This window comes from Mirounga angustirostris, unplaced genomic scaffold, assembly GCF_029215605.1.
Source record: "Mirounga angustirostris isolate CCGP_5_RB_7025 unplaced genomic scaffold, mMirAng1.0.hap1 SCAF_4, whole genome shotgun sequence".
Classification (NCBI taxonomy): domain Eukaryota; kingdom Metazoa; phylum Chordata; class Mammalia; order Carnivora; family Phocidae; genus Mirounga; species Mirounga angustirostris.
Window position 1 is genome coordinate 135,141,278 of NW_026991712.1, and position 23,320 is coordinate 135,164,597.

Genomic DNA, 23,320 nt, shown 5'->3' on the forward strand with positions numbered 1-23,320 from the left:
TTAAAAGTCTTTTTTTTTAAGATTTTATTTATCAGAGAGAGACACAGCGAGAGAGGGAACACAAGCAGGGGGAGTGGGAGAGGGAGAAGCAGGCTTCCCGCTGAGCAGGGAGCCCGACGTGGGGCTCAATCCCAGGACCTGATCATGACCTGAGCTGAAGGCAGACGCTCAATGACTGAGCCACCCAGGCGCCCCGAGATTTTAAAAGTCTTATCCCAAAGACCAAGTCTTGGACCATCCAACACTCAGAAAATTCTTTGTGCTTTTAAAGCTACCTGTTAGAAATTATTTCCAGTTTTGTGTTCATGAAGGTTGGTTCCAGAAATGACATCAGGGGGGCCGCCTGGGTGGCTCAGTCCTTAAGCATCTGCCTTCAGCTCAGGTCATGATCCCGGGGTCCTGGGATCCAGCCACATCGGGCTCCCTGCTCAGCGGGAGGCCTGCTTCTCCCTCTCCCACTCCTCCTGCTTGTGTTACTTATCTTGCTGTCTCTCTCTCTCTGTCAAATAAATAAAAATTTAAAAATCTTTAAAAAAAGAGAAAGAAATGACATCAGGAAAGATATAAGTTGAAACTCACCAGTCTTTCTTCCATTTATTTTGAGTGAATTATTGAATAATTATATATTTAATAATATAAAATATTCCTTACTTTAGGGATGTCTACTGGCCTTTTGCTGTCAAACTGAGCTTAAGCCTTCCACATCATTATCACCAGCCTTCCTTTGATCTCCTTTCACCTTTCCTCAGATTCGAAAAGAAAAATGTTTTAGAACCTTGAGATCAAAATAAAATTTTAATCTCTCTGAATTACGTATGAGTACTCGCTAGGTTAAGCATGATTTTTTTTGCACATAATTTAAAAATTGAAACACCAACTGGTGGATTTAAGCCAAACCCCTATTTTTAGAACAGTAAAAAAAAAAAAAAAAAAAATCTCAGATTTTATTTTAGGCCACACAGACGGACAGTCACGGAGGAGGCTCCTGCGCATTTCTCCATCCCTCAGTGAAGAGCTGGTGTGACCACCTCCTGCCCTGGGTAGCTGCCTCCCTCCGGATGCCTTCCCCAGTGCAAGCCACTTCCAAACCTCTGGCGAATTGGTTACTAGGAAGAAAGGATGTTGCAGGCTTAATTTAAAAAAAAAAGAAGAAAGAACAACAAAAAGTGTTTTGTAACTTTCCTTTTAGTTATTGTGGATTTGAGTGCTCATTGAGCTTGGGGAATGGAAACTTTTTTTTTTTTTTTTTTTAATTAAGAATGGAGGAGAAAAGTTTCCTTATGTATTCTTACAGGAGTCAACTTAATTATGCCTTTGTCAGCAGGTAGTTTATAGGGGAGTCAATTTTTAAAGAAGGAGAAGGCTCTGGCCTTTAATTATCCCAGTTGGTATTCAGCTTTAGAAAGTCAGTGTACCTGCTGAGTATGTTAATTTAACCACTTTATAGCATCTTAACTCTGCCATTCCTCGAGCAAACCAATTCCCCAAAGAAAAGAATTCAGAGGAGTCAGGTGATACAGGAGAGCTTTATACCTGCATATCTTCCCTTCTGTTTCTCTGTACTTCGGGCTTTAATTAAAATCTTTAGGTCAGTTTGGCTTGTTTTTTGTTTTTTGATTGTTTGTTTGTTGGCTTTTCATGCTACTTCAAAGTCATTTATTTATTGATTCATGTGTTACTACATTCCACAAGTGCAATCAATAAATATTTAAGTGCTTACTTTTTACCAAGTACAGAGATATAGACAGAGATATCCTGCCTTCAGAGACCTTAGATCCTAAGGGGACAGAGAGACAAGTAATAAGGGGGTTATTCCAGACCATGGTAAGTGATCGAATCATTTCCACAAATATTTATTTATTAAGTGTCCACCTATTACCCAAAAATAGGAGATGCTCTTGTAGAACAGTCCTTGCAGAGGGGTTCTCAAATTTGCTTTCTTATTTTTCCCTAACCCCATGAGATAAGAGGGACAGGTACCGTTTTCTTCATCTTTGAGGAGAGAAAATTAAAATTCAAAGAAATGAAGCCATTTGTCCAAAGTTACAAAATTCCTCTGTGGGAGAACTAGAACCCAGGGCACATGGGCCAGTTTCTGCCCTCTTTCTTTCCCTGTGCCACATGTCCTGGTCATGATGGGCCCAGCAGTTTTAACACAGAAGGAAATGGGGTCCAGAAGAATACAGTGCCTTCTCCAAATTGCACAGCTAATTCCTGTCAGATCTGGGACTAAAGCCTAAAATCTATTCCAAATGGATTCTTTCAGTTCAGCAATTCAGATCTAAAGCCTGCTGGGTCCCACAGCCAGCGTCCATGATGGGCTGGCTACTTGGCCCCTGGGAAAGCAGATTTAGATATATCTTCCACTGATGATATATCCATTACCTCCTGCTTGGCTTATCAGCTGTGTGTAGATGCCCACATAAGAGAGACTTGTATTTTATTTATTTCACAACGTTTATGTAATATTTACTATGTGCCAAGCAGGGTTCTAAACACTTTACAAATATTAACTCATTCACTCCTCAGTGCAAACTGAGAGACAGGTACAGTTGTTACCCACATCTTGCAGATGAAGAAAGAGTCACAGAGATAATAAGTGACTTGCCCTCAGTCACACACCTCAGATGTGGCAAAGCTGGTCAAGGCCAGACAGCCTGGCTCCAGTCTGTGAACTTAGCTACTACTCCAGGCTGCTAAATGGGATCACATATTCCCTTAGGCAATATGCCAGGAGGGACGGAAGATTTGGAACTAGAGAAGCTTAGGTTCAAATCCCAGATCTACCCCTTAGTAGGAGTGGGATTTGGCACAGATGATTGAACCTCTCTGGGCATCATTCTTCCCATCTGTAAAATGGGACTAATGCATAGTTCATTGGGTTGTAGTGACGATGAAAGGAGATTGTATTTACATAGCCCCTCACAAAAACACCCGAGTCCTCGCAGCCCCTCAGTGGGTGGTGGTTACACATTCATGCCTCCGGACCCGAGCCTTGTCTCCAGTCTCCATCCGTTTCTGTAAAGCTGCACTATGATATCCAGGCTCTCCGCAGATTACAAATTGGCATCCCTGTCCATGAACGTGCTTTACATATCTGAAAATCAATTAGTTGAAGAGGTGTCTGAGTAGGACGTGAGGCCTAGGGAAGAAGAAACACCCCTGGTAGCTGTTGCCTTTCCTTGGACACCCTGAGAATTTTGGCTTGGGTTCTAGACTCACATGCAGCAGTGGGCAGTTCAAAAACCCTGCTGCTTAACCTGGAACCATCTTGCTCAGAATGCAGCTGAGGGACCTGCATTTAAGAGCAAAGGTTTGGAGCTCATCTACCTAGGGTCAGATCCCAGCACTGTGACACTTGCTAGCTCCAATGGACTTAATTTCTTTGTGCCTTAGTTTCTCCCTACGTCAAGTGAGGATGATAGTAGGTGCCCCCATAGGATTAGTGTGAAGGTTAAATAAGTTAGTCGTTGCGTAGCATTTAGCACAGTGCCTGGTATATAGTTAAGAACCCAGTCAATACCTCTGAGCTTATCCTTAGTAGTGGTCTCATCACTCAAGCAATGTCCTTTGGGGACTACCTCCCTTCTCTCTCACAAACACACCTAAAGTGGCTTATTACATTATTACAGTACTAGCCATTTTCAGTACTCTCCTTATAGGGAAATACCATTTTCTCCATCTGGATACATTTCCAGAAAATTATGTAGCATCCAGCTGATGTTCCCAAGTCTCCCAGGGAGCAATACTTTGGAAGAAAGCTAGATGACTGGCCTGCCTCATACCTTAGCTCCTGCTGCCAGAAGCTTTGCAGCCACTTTACTAATTGCTCATTGAGTTTTCTGAAGTTTTAAAAATGTATGTTTTAGGGCGCCTGGGTGGCTCAGTTGGTTAGGCGACTGCCTTCAGCTCAGGTCACGATCCTGGAGTCCCGGGATCGAGTCCCGCATCGGGCTCCCTGCTCGGCGGGGAGTCTGCTTCTCCCTCTGACCCTGCCCCCTCTCGTGCTCGCTCTTTCTCATTCTCTCTCTCAAATAAATAAATAAAATCTTTAAAAAAAAGAGAAGAAAAGAAAAAAAAAAGGGGCACCTGCGTGGCTCAGTCTGTTAAGCATCTGCCTTCAGCTCAGGTCATGATCTTGGGGTCCTGAGATCGAGCCCCTTGTCAGGCTCCCTGCTCAGCAGGGAGTCTGCTTCTCCATCTCCCTCTGTGCCCTCTCGCTCTCACTCTTGCTCTCTTCTCAAGTAAATAAATAAAATCTTTAAAAAAAATAAATAAATAAAAATAAAAATAAAAATGTATGGGTCTTGGGGGTTTTTCCATTTGTTTGGGGGGGGTGGTTTTTTTGTGGGGTTTTTTGCTTGTTTGGGGTTTTGTTTTTTGTCTCTAGGTTTTGTTTTGGTGACAGGGTCAAGAAGCAAATTCAAACACAGGTAGATAGGAGTAAACCTAAACTGTCTTCTTTCCCTGGGGCCTCACCTCACAAAGGGTGCTTCTACCCAGCGGCATTCTGGCCTGTCCTCCCTTCCTAATCCAGCCAGCCGTGCGGAGGGCTCACGTTCTGGCTGCTGCCTCAGGCTGTACCGGCCACAAAGACAAAGTCTCTCAACTGCGGGACAGAAATATTCGTGCCATGGGATTAGGTGCAGTTTTCATTAATTGCTAGCAAAAATGTGTTGCATTTTGCTTTATGTAATCGTGTTTTGATAATGTTGGCCTACCCGGCTGGCCGTGGCAAGAACCACCTTGCTTCTGCTTCAGGTACTAGGTACAATACATACTAAATGTTAATGCTGAGAACCCAAGATTCAGATTCCTGAAATACTGGACAGCATTTTGTGTTTGCCCAGCTCCCCCACCTCCTTCCCGCCTTCAGACCCTGGAAAGTGGCTTCAGTCATAGCACCAACCAGAGACGCTGTCCTTAGTGAACCCAGCAGTATTCTGAATTTTGCCCTTCACGAACAGAGAGACCTTTGTTCTTCTGATTAATAAGTAGACAGCTTGTGTCTTTACTCTTCTTTTTTTTTTGTAATGAGTAAAACACAAGTATTTTGCATACCACTGTCAGAGTATTTATCATACCTGTATGGCATCTAATATCATATGTTTACTGCTTTTCTTTAAGTCTATTTCAGGTTAACTCAGGTTTCAAGTTAGCTTCTTTTTCAAAAAATTTATTTTATTTAAATTCAGTTTAGTTAACATATACCATATGATTTGTTTCAAGGGTAGAATTTAGTGATTCATCAGGCGCGTATACACCCAGTGCTCATTACGTCAAGTGTCCTCCTTAATGCCCATCACCCAATTCAGTGACCCCATTCCCCCACCCACCTCCCCTCCAGCAACCCTCACGTTGTTCCCTATAGTTAAGAGTCTCTTAAGGTTTGCCTCCCTCTGTGTTTTCATCTAATTTTATTTTTCCTTCCCTTCCCCTATGTTCATCTGTTTTGTTTCTTAAATTCCACATATGAGTGAAATCATACAGTATTTGTCTTCTGACTGACTTATTTTGCTTAGCATAGTACCCTCTAGTTCCATCCACATCATGGCAAATGGCAAGATTTCATTCTTTGAGATTGCTGAGTAATGTTCCATTGTATATATGGACCACATCTTCTTTATCCATTCGTCTGTTGAAGGGCATCTTGGCTCCTTCCACAGTTTGACTATTGCAGACATTGCTGCTATGAACGTTAGGGTGCATGTGCCCCTTCAAATCACTATGTTTGTATCTTTGGATAAATACCTAGTAGTGCAATTGCTGGGTCGTAGGGTAGTTCTATTTTTAACTTTTTGAGGAACCTCCATACTATTCTCCAGAGTGGCTGCACCAGTTTGCATTCCCACCAACAGTGTAGGAGGGTTCCCCTTTCTCCATATCCTTGTTAACATCTGTTGTTTCCTGAGTTGTTCATTTTAGCCATTCTGACTGGTGTGAGGTGGCATCTCATTGTGGTTTTGATTTGGATTTCCCTGATGCTGAGTGATGTTGAGCATTTTTTCATGTGCTGTTGGCCATTTAGATGTCATCTTTGGAGAAATGTCTGTTCATGTCTTCTGCTCATTTCTTGACTGGATTTTTAAGTTAGCTCCTTCTTAAGCAATATCATCCAGAAAACCATTGCTCTAGTGTGTAATTATCTTTTTCTAACAAACATTAAAATAAACATTAGCTATTATTATTAAAGAATGTATGTCTGTGACCACCAAAAATTATTGAATGTTCCAAAGAGTGTAAAATTGCACTCTTTGACATCGAGACCAATCACGGGGTAATTTGCTAGCATTCTTTCACTGAAGAGTAGTGACTTTATTTGTAACTAAAAATATTTCTTTTTTTAGGTAGCATCTGTCACGTTGTATACCTTGTTCTGCACTGTTTTTCTTCTTTTACTTCAGCTTCTTTGGACTCTGTCATTTAAGGCTGTAAAACATATTCCTCTTTGGAGATAATCATCATCCTTATCTTCTGGAGTGATGTGAGGATGAAAGCTCTTAACACAGTACCTGGCACAGAGTTAGAGCTGTTAGCAGTAAGGACCTCTTTGGTCTGTGTGGGTGTTTTCTTCTCAGCTGAACTTATCAAGTCCTCAGGATCACAGAATTCCTAGATTCCTTGTGAATATATAGTAGAGTGGCTTACCTCCAGAAGAGGTAATAAATGAATAAAGATTGGGCACTTGGGGCATAGTCAGGGGTAATAAACAGAGACTGGGATCATGAGGATAAAATGTTTCTTGATATGCGTGTTGTTGTGAAGGAGTTTTTTCGTGACTGCCTGTATTCAAGTGATTTCTGAAGGGGTGTTGGGGAATCTATGTTTGGCCAGTTATCCCTCATTCCTGCCACCTCTACGAGGAGAAGGAGAAAGAACTGAAATTATCTTAGGACTTGGAAGTTTTTGATTCCTAAGCTTGTCATTGTCCCACCACCTGCTTGACATATTGGAACAACTTTCCAGAAGATCTTTTACCCCATGGTCAAAAACTCAGATGCTGAAGGACTCAGGCCAGGACCGTGGACCGTGTAGCAGGGAGCGAGACCCATCTATTCCCCGGAGCATCTGTCTGCTCCTGAGCCCCAGCTCAGCAACCATATGGGAATGTGTTCTCTGTAAACAAGCCAGATATCTGGATTTTTATATGAAAACTCTCCATTTCTAAATGTTGGCACAGTGTGTGTGTGTGTGTGTGTGTGTGTGTTTAATTATCTGCGGGCCAAATAAAACAGGTCTGCAGGGCCAACTCTGGCCCTCCTGCTGCCAGTTGGTGAGTTTTGACTTAGAGTTTGCTGCCCTGATTTTAGAGTTTGTCCTTAGATAATACAGTACTTTTTCAATAACCTGTTCTAATGTCAAGCAGCTAGTTTAATTGTTATAAACTCTAAGAATGCTGGAATCAAAGAGCAATTTGTAACTTTGGTGCTAAGTTCCTGTTGGGGGTGATCCCAGCTCTTCCAAAATCTGAGAACCAGCTGTTGGCCCTCAAGCTGGGGCTCACATATTTCCCCTCTTTGCAAACAAAGGAAACAAAGTACGAAACAGGTGATACCCTGTTTATTTGTCCATATTTGTGGAGTACCTGGTAGGTACTTGTGAATGAAGCCGTAATGTTTCCTTACTCTAGATCAGAGATTGGCAAACTCGTTCTATAAAGGGCCGGATAGTAATTCTTTCAGGCTCTGTGGACCATGCAGTATCTGCCACAGCTATTCACTTCTGCCATATTGGGTGAAAGCAGCCATGAATAATACATCATCAAGAGAGCCTGTCCATGTGCCAATAAAACTTTATTTGCAACAATTGACAACAGACTGGATTTGGCCCACAGGCAGTAATTTGCCTCTGCTCTCGCTGAGCGAGGAAGAAATACGGGAGACTTGATTATATTTATTTGTTATCTTCTTCATTGGTTTTATTGCTCAAACAACAATAGCAAAAGCGCATTCATAGTCCTATCTAGGCAAATCAACTTCATCTTCCTATGTTCTAATCACTCTTTGTCCATCTGCATATATAATCTTTATACACCTTGTGAGTAGCAGAGGTGCAGATGTTTTCCTTAATGTAATGTCCTAAACATTTTTATATAGCGATACAGTCTTCAAAATTATACCTTCAGTGGTAATAGGATGCTCCGTCTTGCTGACATACCATCATTTATCCACTTCTATGTTTTGTGAATTTTTATTTTTTTTCTTCATTTTTCACTTTTCAGCAAATAATACTGCAGTAAATATCGCTATGCACATGACTTATACTTTGGATTATTTCCTTAGGATAAATTCCCTGGGTTAGAATTATTGGTTCAAAAGATAGGAACTTTTTTTTTACCCATTTTGAAGAGGGTTGAAAAGTGACTTTGGAAGAGTTATTACTACTGCCCAGCTTCACAGTGGCGTTCATGGCCACATTAGGCTTAGATTAAGCAGGCCATTTGGACTTGGACTATCTGAACTCACTGTGTCTGCTTCATAGCCAGCTCTGGTTTGCTCTAGTGTACAAGAGTGGAAACGTAACACTTCCCTCCCACTGAAACTCATCTGCTGGATATTCTTAGCAATGGGGGGGATCATTCGGAGTAAATCTCTAACTTTCCAAGTAGACAACTCTGAAGCGGGCTCCTTATTTGAAGGCATGGGTTTTTTTATTTAAAGATTTTATTTATTTACTTGAGAGAAAGCAAGAGACAGAGCACGAGCGGGGGCGGGGGGTGGGCAGTGGGAGAGGGAGAAGCACGCTCCCCGCTGAGCAGGGAGCCAGTGCAGGATGTGGGCGCTCTATCCCAGGACCCTGGGACCAAGACCTGAGCGGAAGGCGGACTTACTTAACTGACTGAGCCACCCAGGTGCCTCAAGGCATAGATTCTAAACACCACTTCTGGAAGGCCATCCCTGATGCCTGGGGCCACTTAGAGCCCCTTTGCTCTGTGATTTCCCAGCATTAGAGCACACCCCCATGCAACATCCACAACACTTTTTGTCACCTGTGTAATGCCAACCTTCCCTCATTGCTCTATCCCTGGTACCTCATATGGGTCCTGGCACACAGCAGGTGTCTGATAAACCTAGGTTGAATTAAGATCATGCTGGTCCCTGTGTAACAACTCTGTTGTACATTGGTGGTCAGTGGCTAGGAGGTTGTAGAGATTCACTCTGTTTTCCAGCAGAGCCTAGAATTAAGATGATCTTCTGAGACTTAAATTGACAAAAATCTGAGCACAGTGGGAGGGGATGGACCATCTAGATGTCACCTGAGGGAGAGGATCTCAGAGCAGGAAGAGCTAGGCCCGGAATTCTAATCATGGCCTGACTGAGTATTAACAGAAACTGTGGTCCCTGGAGTTCCCTTCTCACAGGATGGAGTGTGTTACTGGAAAGCAGGTGATCTGCCTCGAGTCTGAAAGGGAGAAGAATCAGTTGACGGTTACTGAGCATCGTCCAGACAGAGATCTGCTGGATCTGAGGTCTCTGGAGAGGTGGGTCAGTGTGGCATTCGGGCCTCACCACAGCCCAACGGAGCCATCTCGCTGCTACTCGCCTCTCTTTGCTTCGCCCACGTGCTCCCCGGGCAGCCTCCCTTTGTCTCCCGTGGCATCCTTCCTGAAGCACCTGATCCCAAGGAGGGCTGCCCTGTGCAAGGAGGAGCGAGCCCACTGGTGCCTCTGTCTCTTTGAGCTTGACAAGCACAGATCATTCCTGGAGAGGGCACTGATGGGGTTTCAGAACCTGTTGAGCGGAGGCCTTAACTTGCCCATAGCGTCTCACTGTGGTTCTGCCTTAGCCCACGCACAAAGCTAGGGGTGGCTGGCATTCTACCTTTGGGGCACCTTGCCCATCTCCCTTGGGCCCCTTCCACCTGCCTCTGAACTGTCAGTCGGCCCTGAGGAGAGCCGCACACGTGGGCAGAGACCAGGCTTTGGGGGTTAGGGTTTAGGGTTTGGGTTGGGGTTAGGGCAAAGCCGGAACCTCTTACGAATAAGGGAGGAAGAGGCCGACGTGAGCAGGAACTGGTGGAAGACAGGATTTGTGTGAAAGCCCGAGGGTGGCGAGGACTGGTTGAGCCATGGGGCAGCGAGGGCTTCGGAGCTCCCCGTCACCACCATCACCACCACATCCATTTAGGACTTGGGATTACTTCTCCAGTGGCTGCTGGAATAATTTCTGTGACCTCCTTCTCACAGAAGCGTCAGCATCCCACTAACCGCAGGCCCACCCAACAGAGTCACCGAGCCCCCACACTCTGCCATTTCCTCAGCTTTCTTACCTCACGTTTGCAACTTCAACCCAGGTTCAAACCCTGCCTCTTCCAGTCAGTGGCCGTGAGACCACAGGCAGCTCGCATACACCTTCTGCGTGCGTTTCCTCGCCCTCGCAATGGTTGTGAGAGTATACACCTTGTTAGCTTGGTGTGTGCGTTAGAGATAAAGTGAAAACAGAAGCTGGCACCTGAGACACACTCAAGAAATGGTATTTATGGTATTCTGTCACTCAGTCACTCGCTCAACACATGCATACGAGGCACCGTTCCAGGAGCTGGGCAAACAGCATTGAAAAAGACCTTGTCGGGTGCGAAGGTGTGTGTCTGTGGTCCCAGCTCCTCAGGACGCTGAGCGGGAGGATTCTGTGAGGATTCCGTGAGCCCGGGAGTTCTGGGCTGTGGGACACTAGGCCAGGTGGGCGTCTTAAGTTCAGCATCAATATGGTGACCTCCCGGGAGCGGGAGATGACCAGGTTGCCTGAGGAGGGGTGAACCGACCCAGGCTGGAAAAAGACCTCTCTCTCATGGAGCTCAGAGTCTAGGGGCAGAGGTAGGCAAAAAACACACAGAATATGTAATGTCAGGCAGTGATCCATGTTCAGAAGAAAACTGAAGCAGAGTAAGGAGAAAGAAAGGGACAGGTAGGGTAGGGTGGTGGCTATTTTAAGCAGGACAATCAAGGAATGCCTTCCTGAGAAAAAGGATGTGAGCAGAAACCTGAAAAAAAAACAAAGAGAATAACCCGGGGGCGCCTGGGTGGCTCAGTCGTTAAGCATCTGCCTTCGGCTCGGGTCATGATCCCGGGGTCCTGGGATCGAGCCCCACATCAGGCTCCCTGCTCTGCGGGAAGCCTGCTTCTCCCTCTCCCACTCCCCCTGCTTGTGTTCCTGCTCTCGCTATGTGTCTCTGTCAAATAAATAAATAAAATCTTTAAAAAAAAAAAAAAAAGAGAGAATAACCCGTACACCTATGTAAGGGCAGGGCACTCCAAGCAGGGGAAACAGCATATGCTAAGGCCCTGAGGTGGGAGCAGGCCTGGCACGTTTATGGAAAAAGCAAGTTGACCACAAGAATTAGAGGGAGAGTGGGAGAGGAGCCTGGAGTAGTGGCCAGGAGCCAGATCTAGGGTCTCCTAAACCATGCTAAGACCCTGGAATTATTCCGGGAATTATGGGAAGCCACTGAAGGGTTTTGAGCAGAAAGAATAGTGTGATGGGATTAAATTAAATTTAGAAGGCTTTGCTCCAGCTGCTGCTTATAAAATAAGCTGTAGGGCAGCAAGGGAAAAATGGGAAAGGCCAGCTATGGGAAAGGGAGAGGTGAGTGTGGCCTGGACCCTGCTGGGAGCGTGGATGCAATCACCAGCTGCTGAGTTCAGGATGTGTTCTTGTAGGTGGTGCCCGTAGCACTTGCTCCCCAGATTAACTGCTGGGCATGGAAGGAGACCAGCATGGCTCCAAGTATTTGGGGCCTGAGCATTGGATAAATGGTGCCATTTCAGGGATTGGGGAATGCCAAGGGAGGAAGGATTTTGGCAAGCGGAGGGGAAGGAAACCGGAGGTAACCTTCCAGGTGTTAAGTTGGAGATGCATGTCCAGTGCGTATCCAAATGGAGATGCTGAGCTGGCAGGTGGGTGTTAGAAGCCAGACCCCGCCAGGGAGAGGTTAAAGCTGGAGATACAAAGAGGGGGAGGGCTCGGGGTTGTGGGAAAGCCTTACTGTAGACGAAAGCTCTGGGAGCCAGTGACCGTCTCTGTTTTACTCACCTCTGTATACCCAGCGCGGGCATTCGGTATGTGTCTGATGAGTAAATGCAGTGAATGTGGTTTAGTGCCAAACAAAATCGTTGACTGAAAATTTGCTTTATTATTCCCAACAAAAAATAGAAACCTGGTGTGTAGTTTCTTAAGAAACAATTAGCATGTGAGGGGCGCCTGGGTCGTTGAGCGTCTGCCTTCGGCTCAGGTCATGATCCCAGGGTCCTGGGATCAAGCCCCATATTGGGCTCCCTGCTCCGCAGGAAGCCTGCTTCTCCCTCTCCCCCTCCCCCTGCTTGTGTTCCCTCTCTCGCTGTGTCTCTCTCTGTCAAATAAATAAAATCTTAAAAAAAAAAAAAGAAACAATTAGCATGTGATAACATCAAAGTTGGACACTGAAAGGAACGTTTGAGGCCATTTAATGCAAAAGTTCAAAATCTGTGGACAGAGGGTGGTAAGGAGAGTAGACAGTTTATTGCCAGGGATCAGAGTGTTTACAGGGGCCTTGCATTGACAATCAGCTGAATCAATAATGTCTTGAACCTCCGTGCGCTGTTATCGTCCAAGTATAGGAAGATGTTGCAATTAATAAAAGAGAACAACACTTTTGCTAGTTTTTTGTCATGATGTGTTCTCATAACTAACAGGCTCCAAAAGAACAACTGTTTTTGGAGGGGAGAGAGTCCAGTGAGCATTTGTCCATTAAAAGGAGTCTTTTTACTGAACTGGGTGGGAAATGGGGATCTAATCCAGGCCCTTTGTTTTACTGATGCAGAAAGGGAAGAGGGATGGGATTAAGTGAGTTGAATAAATTAAGCAGCTAATTAATGAACGGGCCTCCATGGACCCTAAGCTGGGTGGAAGCTCTCTCTACCACGCCTATGCCTATTCTGTCTCTCAGCACCAACTTTTTTCAGAACAATAACCGAGGTATTGCCTTAGAACATCATTCATATCAAGCCATGGAATTATTTGGGTGATTTATTCTGCTAATGATTTAATATGAGAATTGTAATTAGAGTTCACTTTCGCTAATTTCAAAATCCACTCACAGACACAATCTATTTGGCTGTGTGAAAGAATAAACAGTCCCAGAAGGGTCAAGGAAAGTGAAAAAAAAAATTTTAAAGGATTTTATTTTTAGAGAGCGCGCCCGAGAGAGCACAAGTAGGCAGAAGGAGAGGGAGAAGCCGACTCCCCGCTGAGCTAGGAGCCCGATGCGGGGCTCCATTCCAGGATTCTGGGATCATGACCCAAGCTGAAGGCAGACACTTAACCGACTGAGCCACCCAGGCGCCCCGGAAAGTGAAATTTTTAATGTGCCATAGATCATGTACCAAGCGAATAATTCTCATGTCAAAAATTAAGACTCGATTTTAGTTGCAAACATCACTTTTTTTTTTTAAAGATTTTATTTATTTATTTGAGACAGAGAGAATGAGAGAGAGAGAGCACATGAGAGGGGGGAGGGTCAGAGGGAGAAGCAGACTCCCTGCCGAGCAGGGAGCCCGATGCGGGACTCGATCCAGGGACTCCGGGATCATGACCTGAGCTGAAGGCAGTCGCTTAACCAACTGAGCCACCCAGGCACCCGCAAACATCACTTTAAGGAAGCTTAGCCCATGTCAAATTTCAGGATGGAACACATCTGAATATCCACAGTTCTCAGTTTAAATCCCGGCTCCACAACACCATCACCTGTATGGACTGCGGCCATGCTCACTCCTCCAAGCCTCAGTTTACATATCTGCAAAATGGGGAGGGAGACACTTCCTTTCCAGTGTTGCTGGGGGCATTAGTTAGCACATACATTTGGCACAGAGGCCCTGGGGAAAGAGACCAACTCCCCCTTATCTTACACATAGGGCCTCTGAGGGACCCAAAAAAACTAATCTGAGTATAACCCAGAGTCCAGCCCCCTAGGTTGGAGTTACCCTCCAACTCAGACCCTATCTCCTGATGTTCTTGGCTCCTGTCTTCCCCAGGCTGTGCTTGCCAGGACGTGGCCTGTCCGTACTCACGGCAGTTTCCCCCGCAGAGGAGGAGGTGCCCTGTGAGGGGCCCCCACTCCTGGGGTTGGCATCCCAAGTCTGAGCCTGTGGGCTGTTTGCACAAGTCCCCCCGAGAGGCTGCCGAGGTGGCTCCTTACTCAAAATCCCTGCCACGCGGTGCAGCTGGTCCAACACAGGTTCATTTACATAGTTGCACAACAGGAAGCAAGTCCAGTGTGCAGAGCTGGCCCACTGGGAGCAAATTACTTCAGGTGCCCCGGGTCGTGGACCCTTGGGCTCTGTCCTTGGATTCCCCTCTTGCTTCAGGGAGCAGCAGTGTCTCCCAAGGCAGCTTGGTGGGGCTTAGGGAGGGGGCACGTTTTGGTGTGTTGTTTGTCAACTGTCATATGTTTGGCAGGCATGACCGGAAGGGGTGGGGGGTGCTGTGTCAGGCAGGGAGGGGGTGCCTTTTGTGGAGGCAGAGTTCCTGCACAGAGTTCTCCCACAGTGGCTACAAGCGAAATGGCAGATGCATGAGTCACTCCGTAAGACGGGAACAGAAAGACATCCTGTGGGTGCCAAGCCGTTTTCAGTTCAGTTACAAGACTCGATCCCCCCGCCCCCGAAAGTGTGCATGTCCCTGCTTTCCCCTGATGCAGTGGGTCCAGCACCTGGCTCTGTTGCTGGTGAAGGATGTCTCAGTTTGCATTCGTGCTCAGGGAATTGGCTGGTGTCCTTGGTCTGCGTGTGTTACAGTATCAGAGAACCTCTTTGCCAAGGAAACTTGCTGTCTGAACGACTTTTTGAAAACATTTTCCCTTGTTTCTCCTTCTCTTGAAATGGTAAGGCAATCTATGGCGTTTCAGGATTTTCCTTTGTGCAAACATTTTTCAAGTCTTTCTGTCAGGAGGAACTGTTGTTGGTGAACATCATTCAGAAGGATAATATTTCTGGGGATTCTCTGCTCCTTTTAATAGGATTTTCATAATTCCCTTGTTCTTAAATTAGTATTCTTGATCATCATTTTCATAGCTGCCGTTTATTGACTGTTTTGAGCCGAGCACCATTTTAAGAACTTTGCTCATGCACTTAATCCTCCCAGCGGCTCCATGAAGTGTATAAACTGCTATTATTCCCATTTTGCAAATGAGAAAACTGAGGCTCAGGTTAAGCCATTTCCAGAGTCGCAAAGTTAGTTAAATGGCAAGAGCCAGAACTTAAGCTCTGTTCCCACCACTCCCTTTGCCAGCATTTATTCCAAGTGTGGTCAGCAGAACACACTGATCTCATGAGATGTTCCTAGGAAAACATTTCTACGTTCACATAATTGGGAGAAATGCTGCAAACCATATGCCTCTTGCAAATCATAAATGCATTTTAGAAGTTTTGCATGAAAGAAGGCTGCTTATCTTTGTGTCAACAAGGGCTTTCCAAAATACATGGGACTTGGAACCTTATTTCCATATATGCCTATTAAGTCATAAACATATTTTGAGAAGCGTCACACGAGCGTCGGAAGGCCCGAGGGGTAAGCATTCAGATTCCATGTCTGCTACTACCTAGGTAAATTATTTAGCTTCTTCTGCCTCACTTTTCCCCTCTAACAGGGAAATACAGCTAGCACTCTCCCACACCCAGGGTGATTGTGAACACTCAGTCGGTGCTCTACAGGACCAGAAGAGTGTTGTGCAGGGAGAGAAGTACTCGCTGTTCTAAATGTAGCAGAACGAATCAAAACATATGCTACCTGTGGGGTCTGACCACAACCAAAATGCTGTTTCACCATGTTCAGAAAACACATCACAGAGGCACGCCCTCCCACCTCCCTCTTTCTCTCTGCAGATCCTGGGACTCAAGGGCAGGGACCAACTCTTCCCCGTGGTGCTCTCTCTAGCTGCCCCGGATTCTCTCTGTCCCTCACCATCTGGTTGGCCCAGATAGCAGCTCAGACCGGGGCTTGGGTCCCTCAGCCTTTGAGTCAGGGTTGGCAGGCACTGCTCCTGGGATGGGGGACCGCTATCTGGCTTATCCACATGCTTGTGGGTGGCCCTGGGCAGAATCTGCCGGGAGAATGTGCTGGTGAGAAAGGAACTCCAGTTCCCCATTTAAACAAGACAGCTGCCCTTGCAAACCGTTGACCCCTGGGTCTCCAGAAGGGGAAACAATTGCAAAGCATTGCACTTTCACTGAATTTGCCCCTCCTCCTGTGACCGGCAGCTAACCAGAAGAGCCCCTCTAAGCAGAGTGGATGTGGGTGAGGAGTCTCGAAATTCTGTAGACTCAGCCTCTGGGCACCGGAGCCTGGGCCACCTCTCAGAACGTCCTGCAGCAGACAGATATCAGTCAGTGGGGTCTAGGGCTTCCCCTCCCCAGCATGTTCTGAAGTTGGTCCTGCCGTGACTCCCAGGGTGATTAGGGAGCAGTCCATGGGGGGGGAGGAGAGCAATTGCAGAAATGACTAAATTTTAAAAAATGAATCCTATATATTTATGTTGCCCTTTGTGTTCTTTCTGTAAATTTTAGGTGTCTCAGAACGAGAAAATTAGAAAAATGTACCAACCCCTCCGTATGAGCAAGGCTGGTTGCTCATAATATATTTATTGTTGAGTGAAAAAAAGTAATTTGCAGAACTGTATGTAAATATCCCATTTGTTTAAAAAACCATATACGTGTGTAGGATGTGTGTGAAGGCCAGAAGAAGGTGTGCAAGGAAAGAAAAGGACTGTGCACAGTGGGTCCCTCTTGGGAGTGAAATTAGAAGGAAAGAATTTTAACTTTTCATTCCGTTCTCGTGCATGTAGTTTGAATGTTTCAACATATTCATTTTGTTATTTAAAAGGGGAAGAATATAATAAAAGGCAAATACCCAAGCTAGTTCCACAAATAGGGCGAGACTGAGTAGCGGTGGCTAATTGTGGGTGTCGCCTGACTGGCTGGGAGGCTGTGCAGTAAGAAGGAAGGAAATCCAGACCAGACCAGAAAATGGGCCAAGTCCAGTCACAGAGCAGCACACCCTCCGCAGCATGTGGCTTCCCAGCCTGTGCAGTTGCAGACGGCGCTGCTGAGTTTTGCTTTTCCTTCCCCCCACCTTCCCCAGGGAAGCCGCACGAGCTGCTCAGATCCTCCAGAGTTCAGCTCCCCCTGCATTGCCCTGGGCCGTGATAAGGCCCCTTCATCACCCAGGCCCTGACCAACTGGAGGGATGCACCGCAAGCTCCCCCAGACGTGGACACCCCTGCCAGGAGGGCCAGCACTGGGTCACCTCTGTGGAGTCCTCGCTCCCTGTGGAAGCTACTCCCCCAAGCCCTGGAGCCCCACCCAGGTGGAAGTGATCAGAGAGCCTGGGACGGAATTGGGGGGGGGCTGTCTGAGAATCAGGAGCCCCAGTGCCTGGGGTTCTCAAGTCCCAGGGGCCGTGGGCAAATCCTCAGATTTCCTTTTGCCTCCGTTTTCTCATACACTGGCTGGACAGAGAATTTACTGACAGGGGTGGTTGAGAGATGTGATAACAACTGGAAGAGCTTCAAAAGGTAAAAGGTGGTGATGTGCAAAGAAAAGCCGCCTGGTGGCCTTTATTATGAGCAGCACTGTGCCCAGGGACCCTCCGTGCTGGGGGTGATTTCTCTTTCTCTTTTGATTTGGAGGCAGAGCCCCTTTCTTTGCAGCATTCAGAGTATTTGCTGTCCCAGAAATCCCCTCTTGATAGATAAAGAAACCCAGGGACCTGAGAAGTCGAACAATCCTCTTTCCCACACCTTCCCAGATGCCACCGATGTCAGGAAACAGGGCCCAGGGTGAGGCTGGACTCCCAGGTTCCACGGTCTGGGTGCTAAGCTCAAACCAGACTTTGATGATAGAAGAGTCCCTTTCATGCTGAGGGCCCCCCAGCAATAGTCCGCATCTATTTAAGAACACAGGGTGGGAATACCACTCCCCCCACACACTTCCCGAAGGGCTTTAAGTAACTTTAAACGTTCTCCTTTGTGATTGTAGAGCTTTCCTCCAGATGTCCAATCATTCAGAATGGTAAACGTGTAGGCGTAGACCTGGAATCTGAAGGTTGAATGGAGCACCTGAACTGTCCAGCTCATTTGTGTTATGCCCTGGGTGTGGTTTTCTTTCCAGCGGTGCAAAGCTGTGTCACCTCCTACACAAAGCCTCCCCAGATTTCCCCCAGCCACAAGGAATCACTGTGTATCCTGAACTCCCCATCGCCCGACCTCTCTCTCTCTGTCTCTTCCGATGCTTCTTTCTGCTTGAAGTTATTTGTGGATACATCTGTTTTCCCTCTCCTGGATTGAAAGCTCCTTGAGGTTTTGTTTATTTGTAAACGCTTGGTGCTTACTGAAGGGTCAGAGCAGACCCTGATAAACAGTTGTGGGAGAGAGGGAGGGGGTAGTTTTGGGGTAGAGGATGATCAGAGACTTGGTAGTGGAGGTAACGTGACTTGACCTGCAAGCAGGGGTGGGATCTCGCAGGGGAAGCTGGGAGGGGTTGGGGCTTTCTCAAAAATAACAAAGCGAGTCACAGAGTTCAATTTAGAGATCATTTGGGTTGCTGCAAGGAGGAGGATTTGTCTTTTCCTCTTTTGGATCGTGTGGCCCCTTTGATCAATGCTATGGACCCTTTCCCCAGAAAACGTAAATACCCACAGTATTTCCCCGGGGCGGGGGGCGGGGGGGGGAAGAAAAAGAGTTGCGAAAAGACCAGAAAGGTGGGTTAGAGCCAAATTGTAATGGGCTTCTGAGGCACAGTGGAAGTTGCATTTGGTTCAAGTTAATTGGGGGCAGTCAGTGGTTTTATGCAGCTACTTACCCAGATCACAAGTTCCCCCCCCGACCCACAGGCTAAACACATACATGTAGCCAGCAGTTGGAAAAGCCCCCTACTGCCCCCTTTGCTACCTTCCCCTTCAAAAGTAGCCTCTAGCCTGATGCCTAACAGCATATAGTTTCCCCCATTTTTGTACTTACTGGACTCCAGTGGTATGTACTCCTTTTTATTCTTTTATGAATCTGGCTTTCACTCAACATTATGTGTGTGAGATTCATCCATACTGCTGCATGTATTTGAAGCTTGTTCATTGTCATTTGCTGTGGAGTTTCCATCGAGTGAGTTATTCTCCTGTTTTGGTCATTTAGGAAGTTTCCATTTGGGGGCTGTTAGGAATGGTGTCACTCTGAATGTCTTAATGCATGTCTTTCGGTGAACACATTTCTGTTGGTATTCACCCAGGACTAGAACGGCCATGTGTTAACTGTTCCGCCCAAGTGAATATGGCCATAGTTTCCATTCCCACCAACCAGTTGATGGTTTTTGAGGAGCATCATGTGACTAGAGCTGAATTTCAGAAGATTTGTTTGGCCCAAGTATTTTTGATGGCTCAGAGCAGCGGCCTCATACTGTGTTTCGAGGAGCCTTGGGAATCTTTAGAGTCTGCCTTTTAGGGGCTGCGACAGGGGAGAGAGAGGGGAAGGCTCCCGGGTATTGCTCCGGGCTGTTCATTCCCAACCACCCTCCAACGGAGCCCGAAAGCTCCTATCTGTTGATTAGCTTTTGCCATTATCTAGGATTACTGGCCCGCCACCAGCCATCTGACAGGTGGACAGCTGTTGGGGGAGAACTCAGGGCAACCAAGAACGGCAAGTGTCATCTCCTAGCACACATCGGGGGACAGCCTGACTGGAAGGTCAGTGGCAGGGCCACCAGGGAGGGAAATGTGGATCAGGAAGTGAACCTGTAAGGACTGGTCCCCTCTTCAGATGTCAAGGAACAAGGGGATGGTCTCAGAACTAAAGTCTTGAGTCTAGGTAACTGGAATAAAGGCTATTCTATTTGCAGGGAGATTGAGAAGCCAAATCCAGAGAAGGGCCTCCTGTGTCAAAGAGCGGGGAGTCCAACCTCTGGTGAGTTTGAGGAACAGGCAGGTTGTTGGGATGGGGGTCCTGGGCCACATAGACGTCTCAGAACCTGTGCCGGCCCTTGAGAGCAGATGAAAGGGAGATTGGAGAGAGGAAAAACAGGCACTCAGGCAGAATCTTCAAGGACAGCTGAGCTTGGAGGACTCAGACAGGGGAAGATGTCAGCCCAGGAGACAGAGGACAATCAGGGACATGAAGACGCCCCCAGGAGAAGACTGGGCAGAGTCAGGAGGGTGGGACCGTCCAGCAGGGTCAGTGCCAAAAGAAATGGACTTGTTCAAAGAGTTCTTCAGCTTTATCTAGAATCACGGAATTTCACAGAAGTGCCTTCTTAACCATCAGTTGTGTTCAGGGCTGTGTAACTGGTGACAGTGTGCCCTTACACATGGTAACTCAACCAGAAATTTCAGTTTACTCTGATATCCTTTCCCAGAACATTCTGGCTAAAAGCGAGCTTACTGTATTTGTGGGCATGGCTTTATTTTTCAACGCCCGTAGACATTCTTTTCTCCCCTGTATGCCTGCCAGCTTTCAGACCCACTTGGTTTGCAAATGGCCGGCTCCCCAGTGGTAATGTCTTCGGGGGGGCTTCAGGAGCAGCTTTGTACTGACCTTCCCACCACGTGCTTGATTCTCCCAGAGCACTGGATGCAGTGGTTACTGTCACCTAGCCGGTTCATGCTGGTGGCTCCTGCTGTCCCTGCCCTGGTCATTATTCACCCATATAAATACCACGAGCTTAAACCAGTGGTTTGAGTCGTTCTGAAGAACTATCAGACCTGTAATACAGAAAACAAACTGATGGTTGCCAGAGGGGAGGGCATTGGAGGAGGAGCAAAAGGGGTGAAGGGGAGTGGGAGATACAGGCTTCCAGATATGGAACGAAGAACTCATGTGGGAATAAAAGGCACAGCATAGGGAATGTGGTTGATGATACCGTAGCAGCGCTGTATGGGGACAGAGGATAGCTACACTTGTGAGCAGAGCATAACACAGAAGTTGAATCCGTATGTTATACACTGGCAACTAATGTAATATTGTGTGTGAACTACATTCAAATTCAAAAATTAGAAAAAATAAATGAATACGCAAAGAAGAAGCGCAGAGCACTTCTCTTGTTCCCCTTTTTTAAGGATGTGGAAGCCAAGGCCCAGAAAGAGGAAGTGACTTGTCCAAGGCCACTAGCTTAATTCAGATAGAGCAGTCAGGGAGACCCAGGTGTTGTACCTGAATAGCCCTGCTAACATTCAAGTCCTGTGGCCCTTTCTCCAGAGTGCAGATCCACATCACCCAGAGCTTTCTCAGAATGCACTTTGGCCAGGACCTACCGCTGATACTCTTAATTCCGGAGGCTTGGGAGTGAGGTTGGGATGTGGGTGTATTGAAAGAGCTGCCCAGAGGAGTCTGAAAGGCAGCCCTATTAGGAATCCGGCTTCTAGTCACTTTGTGGTCTCTGCTCCACATTACCTCTTAAGTACAGGTATAATCTGCTTCTAAGAAAATGTCATTAACTGGGTTATATTTAAGAGAGGAAAAAACAATACTTTCCTCCATTTAAGAAGCATGTGCAATTGTTACAAGTGAAAATACACTGCATATGAAGAGGGGAAGCACCTGACAGGCTACTAAGAAACAGGAGTCTCATGAGGCAGAAGGATTCCAGTGTTTTTCCAATTATCTGCAAAAATAGCTTACTTACTGATTGCATAAAGTTGCAGGCTCAATTCCAGAGGTTCTCAATAAAGAGAAATTAAAATACAATTTAGTAATTGAACCCTGTCTCATGTAGATGGTATAGGAGGAAGCACTTTATAAATTGCCACCTTTTAATAGCATTATTATTATATCAGGCTTACCACATTAGAAATAGAATATCGGATTCTCCACTGGGGAAAGGCAGAGATGATCGACAAACGTGTGGTGACATCTGCTTGTGACATGTAAGGGTGTTTCTCCAGAATTCAGCTCGGGGTGGTTTTCATTTGTAAGGGAAGGCACGGGCCTCCGGTGGTCATGTGATCACGGAGTCTGTCCATTTATAAGTGTTGCCACCGACAGGTAATGGCTGTTGGTAGGACTTGGATGCATTTGTGTACTCAGTCCACTGAAATCAGTCTCGTAATTTCTACACGTAATATAAACACGTGCCATTTATTTTGACTCACACTGTGCCTGAAAGTGTTCCGGAGAATCTCACACACTTCGGAAAATATCCCAGGGACAGACCTTTGATAGTATCAACTTAACCTTCTGGAACTCGTATTTGGCCACAGACAGCTACATGCTGATATCCTGTGATCTCTCTCAGGAGTTCAATCCCTAAATTCATTAAGCGTTAGAGCAGTTTAAGTACCTTCACAGTTAAATATGTGAATAAATAAAAGGTATTAATATTGCCATATGAACTATTAGGATTTGCTTGAAAGTGTACGTTATGCCCAAGGGCACTCATGAGATGAATTACCCTTGGGAAGCGGCCCCTTTCCCCCCTTTAAGCACCCGACCTGCACAGGCGGATGCAAGCAGTGGAGGCCTCTGGGGGTACTTCTTTCTTTCCAGGGCAAGCAGCGGCAGAATTTTACTTTGCTGTAACCATCCTTAAGGGGAAAAGAGTACCAAGGCCAGAGGCCAGAGAAGGAGCTGCTTTTGAAGCTTTTAAAACCAAAGTCTGTACCACCCTCCCTTTCCTAAGTACGGGAAGGAGGACAGTATACACACGAGTACTGTATTTTGGAAACCAAGTAGAACTGTGCTCAAGACACAGAAGCGGTTGTGTAAAGTGTTATAACTTCGAGATGTTTCGTAGGATTCCTAATGGATAATTTAATTAGAATCCGAGCTAAACAATGAGTTTCTCTGACTTAGCCTCTTGGTCCAGTAGATAATACATCTGGGAAAGTATTATCTGAAGGAGTCCTTTCGTAATGTGACATGATTCCCGTTTGTCAGAAATTCCGACGTTCATATACATTGGGTTCGGGCCCTTACCACTCACCTAAGATATTGCCAGGGATCCTTGTGTCATCATTTCATTGGTAAAGTATTTCTTGAGTTCCTGCTGTGTGCCCAGCCCCAGGAATATATTGTCCCTTTTGTTTCCTGAATTAGGAAGAGGAAAAATGACAAAGCTATCACTTTCTGCCAAGGCCAGTGACTTCTTTCACTTACCAGACTACCCTCTAGGTCCATTCATCTTGTTGCACGTGGTAAGATTTCATTCTCTTTTTGTGGCTGAGTAATATTCCACTGTATGTATATACAACATCTTTATCCATCCATCTTCTCTGTGGGCATCTAGGTTGTTTCCGTATCTCAGCTATTGTAAATAATGCTGCAGAAAACAGGGGTGTGTTAGTGTTTGTGTTTTCTTTGGGTAAATACCCAGTAG

At 46.2% G+C, this 23,320-nt stretch overlaps 1 protein-coding gene across 10 annotated transcripts in view; it reads left to right on the forward strand.

Annotated features, from left to right (window-relative positions):
* The window catches only part of GNG12 (G protein subunit gamma 12), a 128,853-nt gene that overhangs the window by 84,789 nt on the left and 20,744 nt on the right, over positions 1-23,320 (forward strand). For 2 of the 10 annotated variants that reach the window (XM_064588990.1, XM_054512816.2), the window contains exon 3: positions 9,348-9,481. The exons of 6 other annotated variants lie outside the window; for them this stretch is intronic. Coding sequence is in view for 1 of the 4 variants with exons in the window: in XM_054512816.2 (XP_054368791.2) it covers positions 9,363-9,481 (119 nt within the window). In the remaining 3 variants the exon portion in view is untranslated. Of the gene's footprint in view, positions 1-9,347; positions 9,482-19,893; positions 19,918-23,320 lie in introns of those variants that run through there. 2 more of the 10 variants (XR_010410907.1, XM_064588992.1) reach the window with 2 other exon arrangements.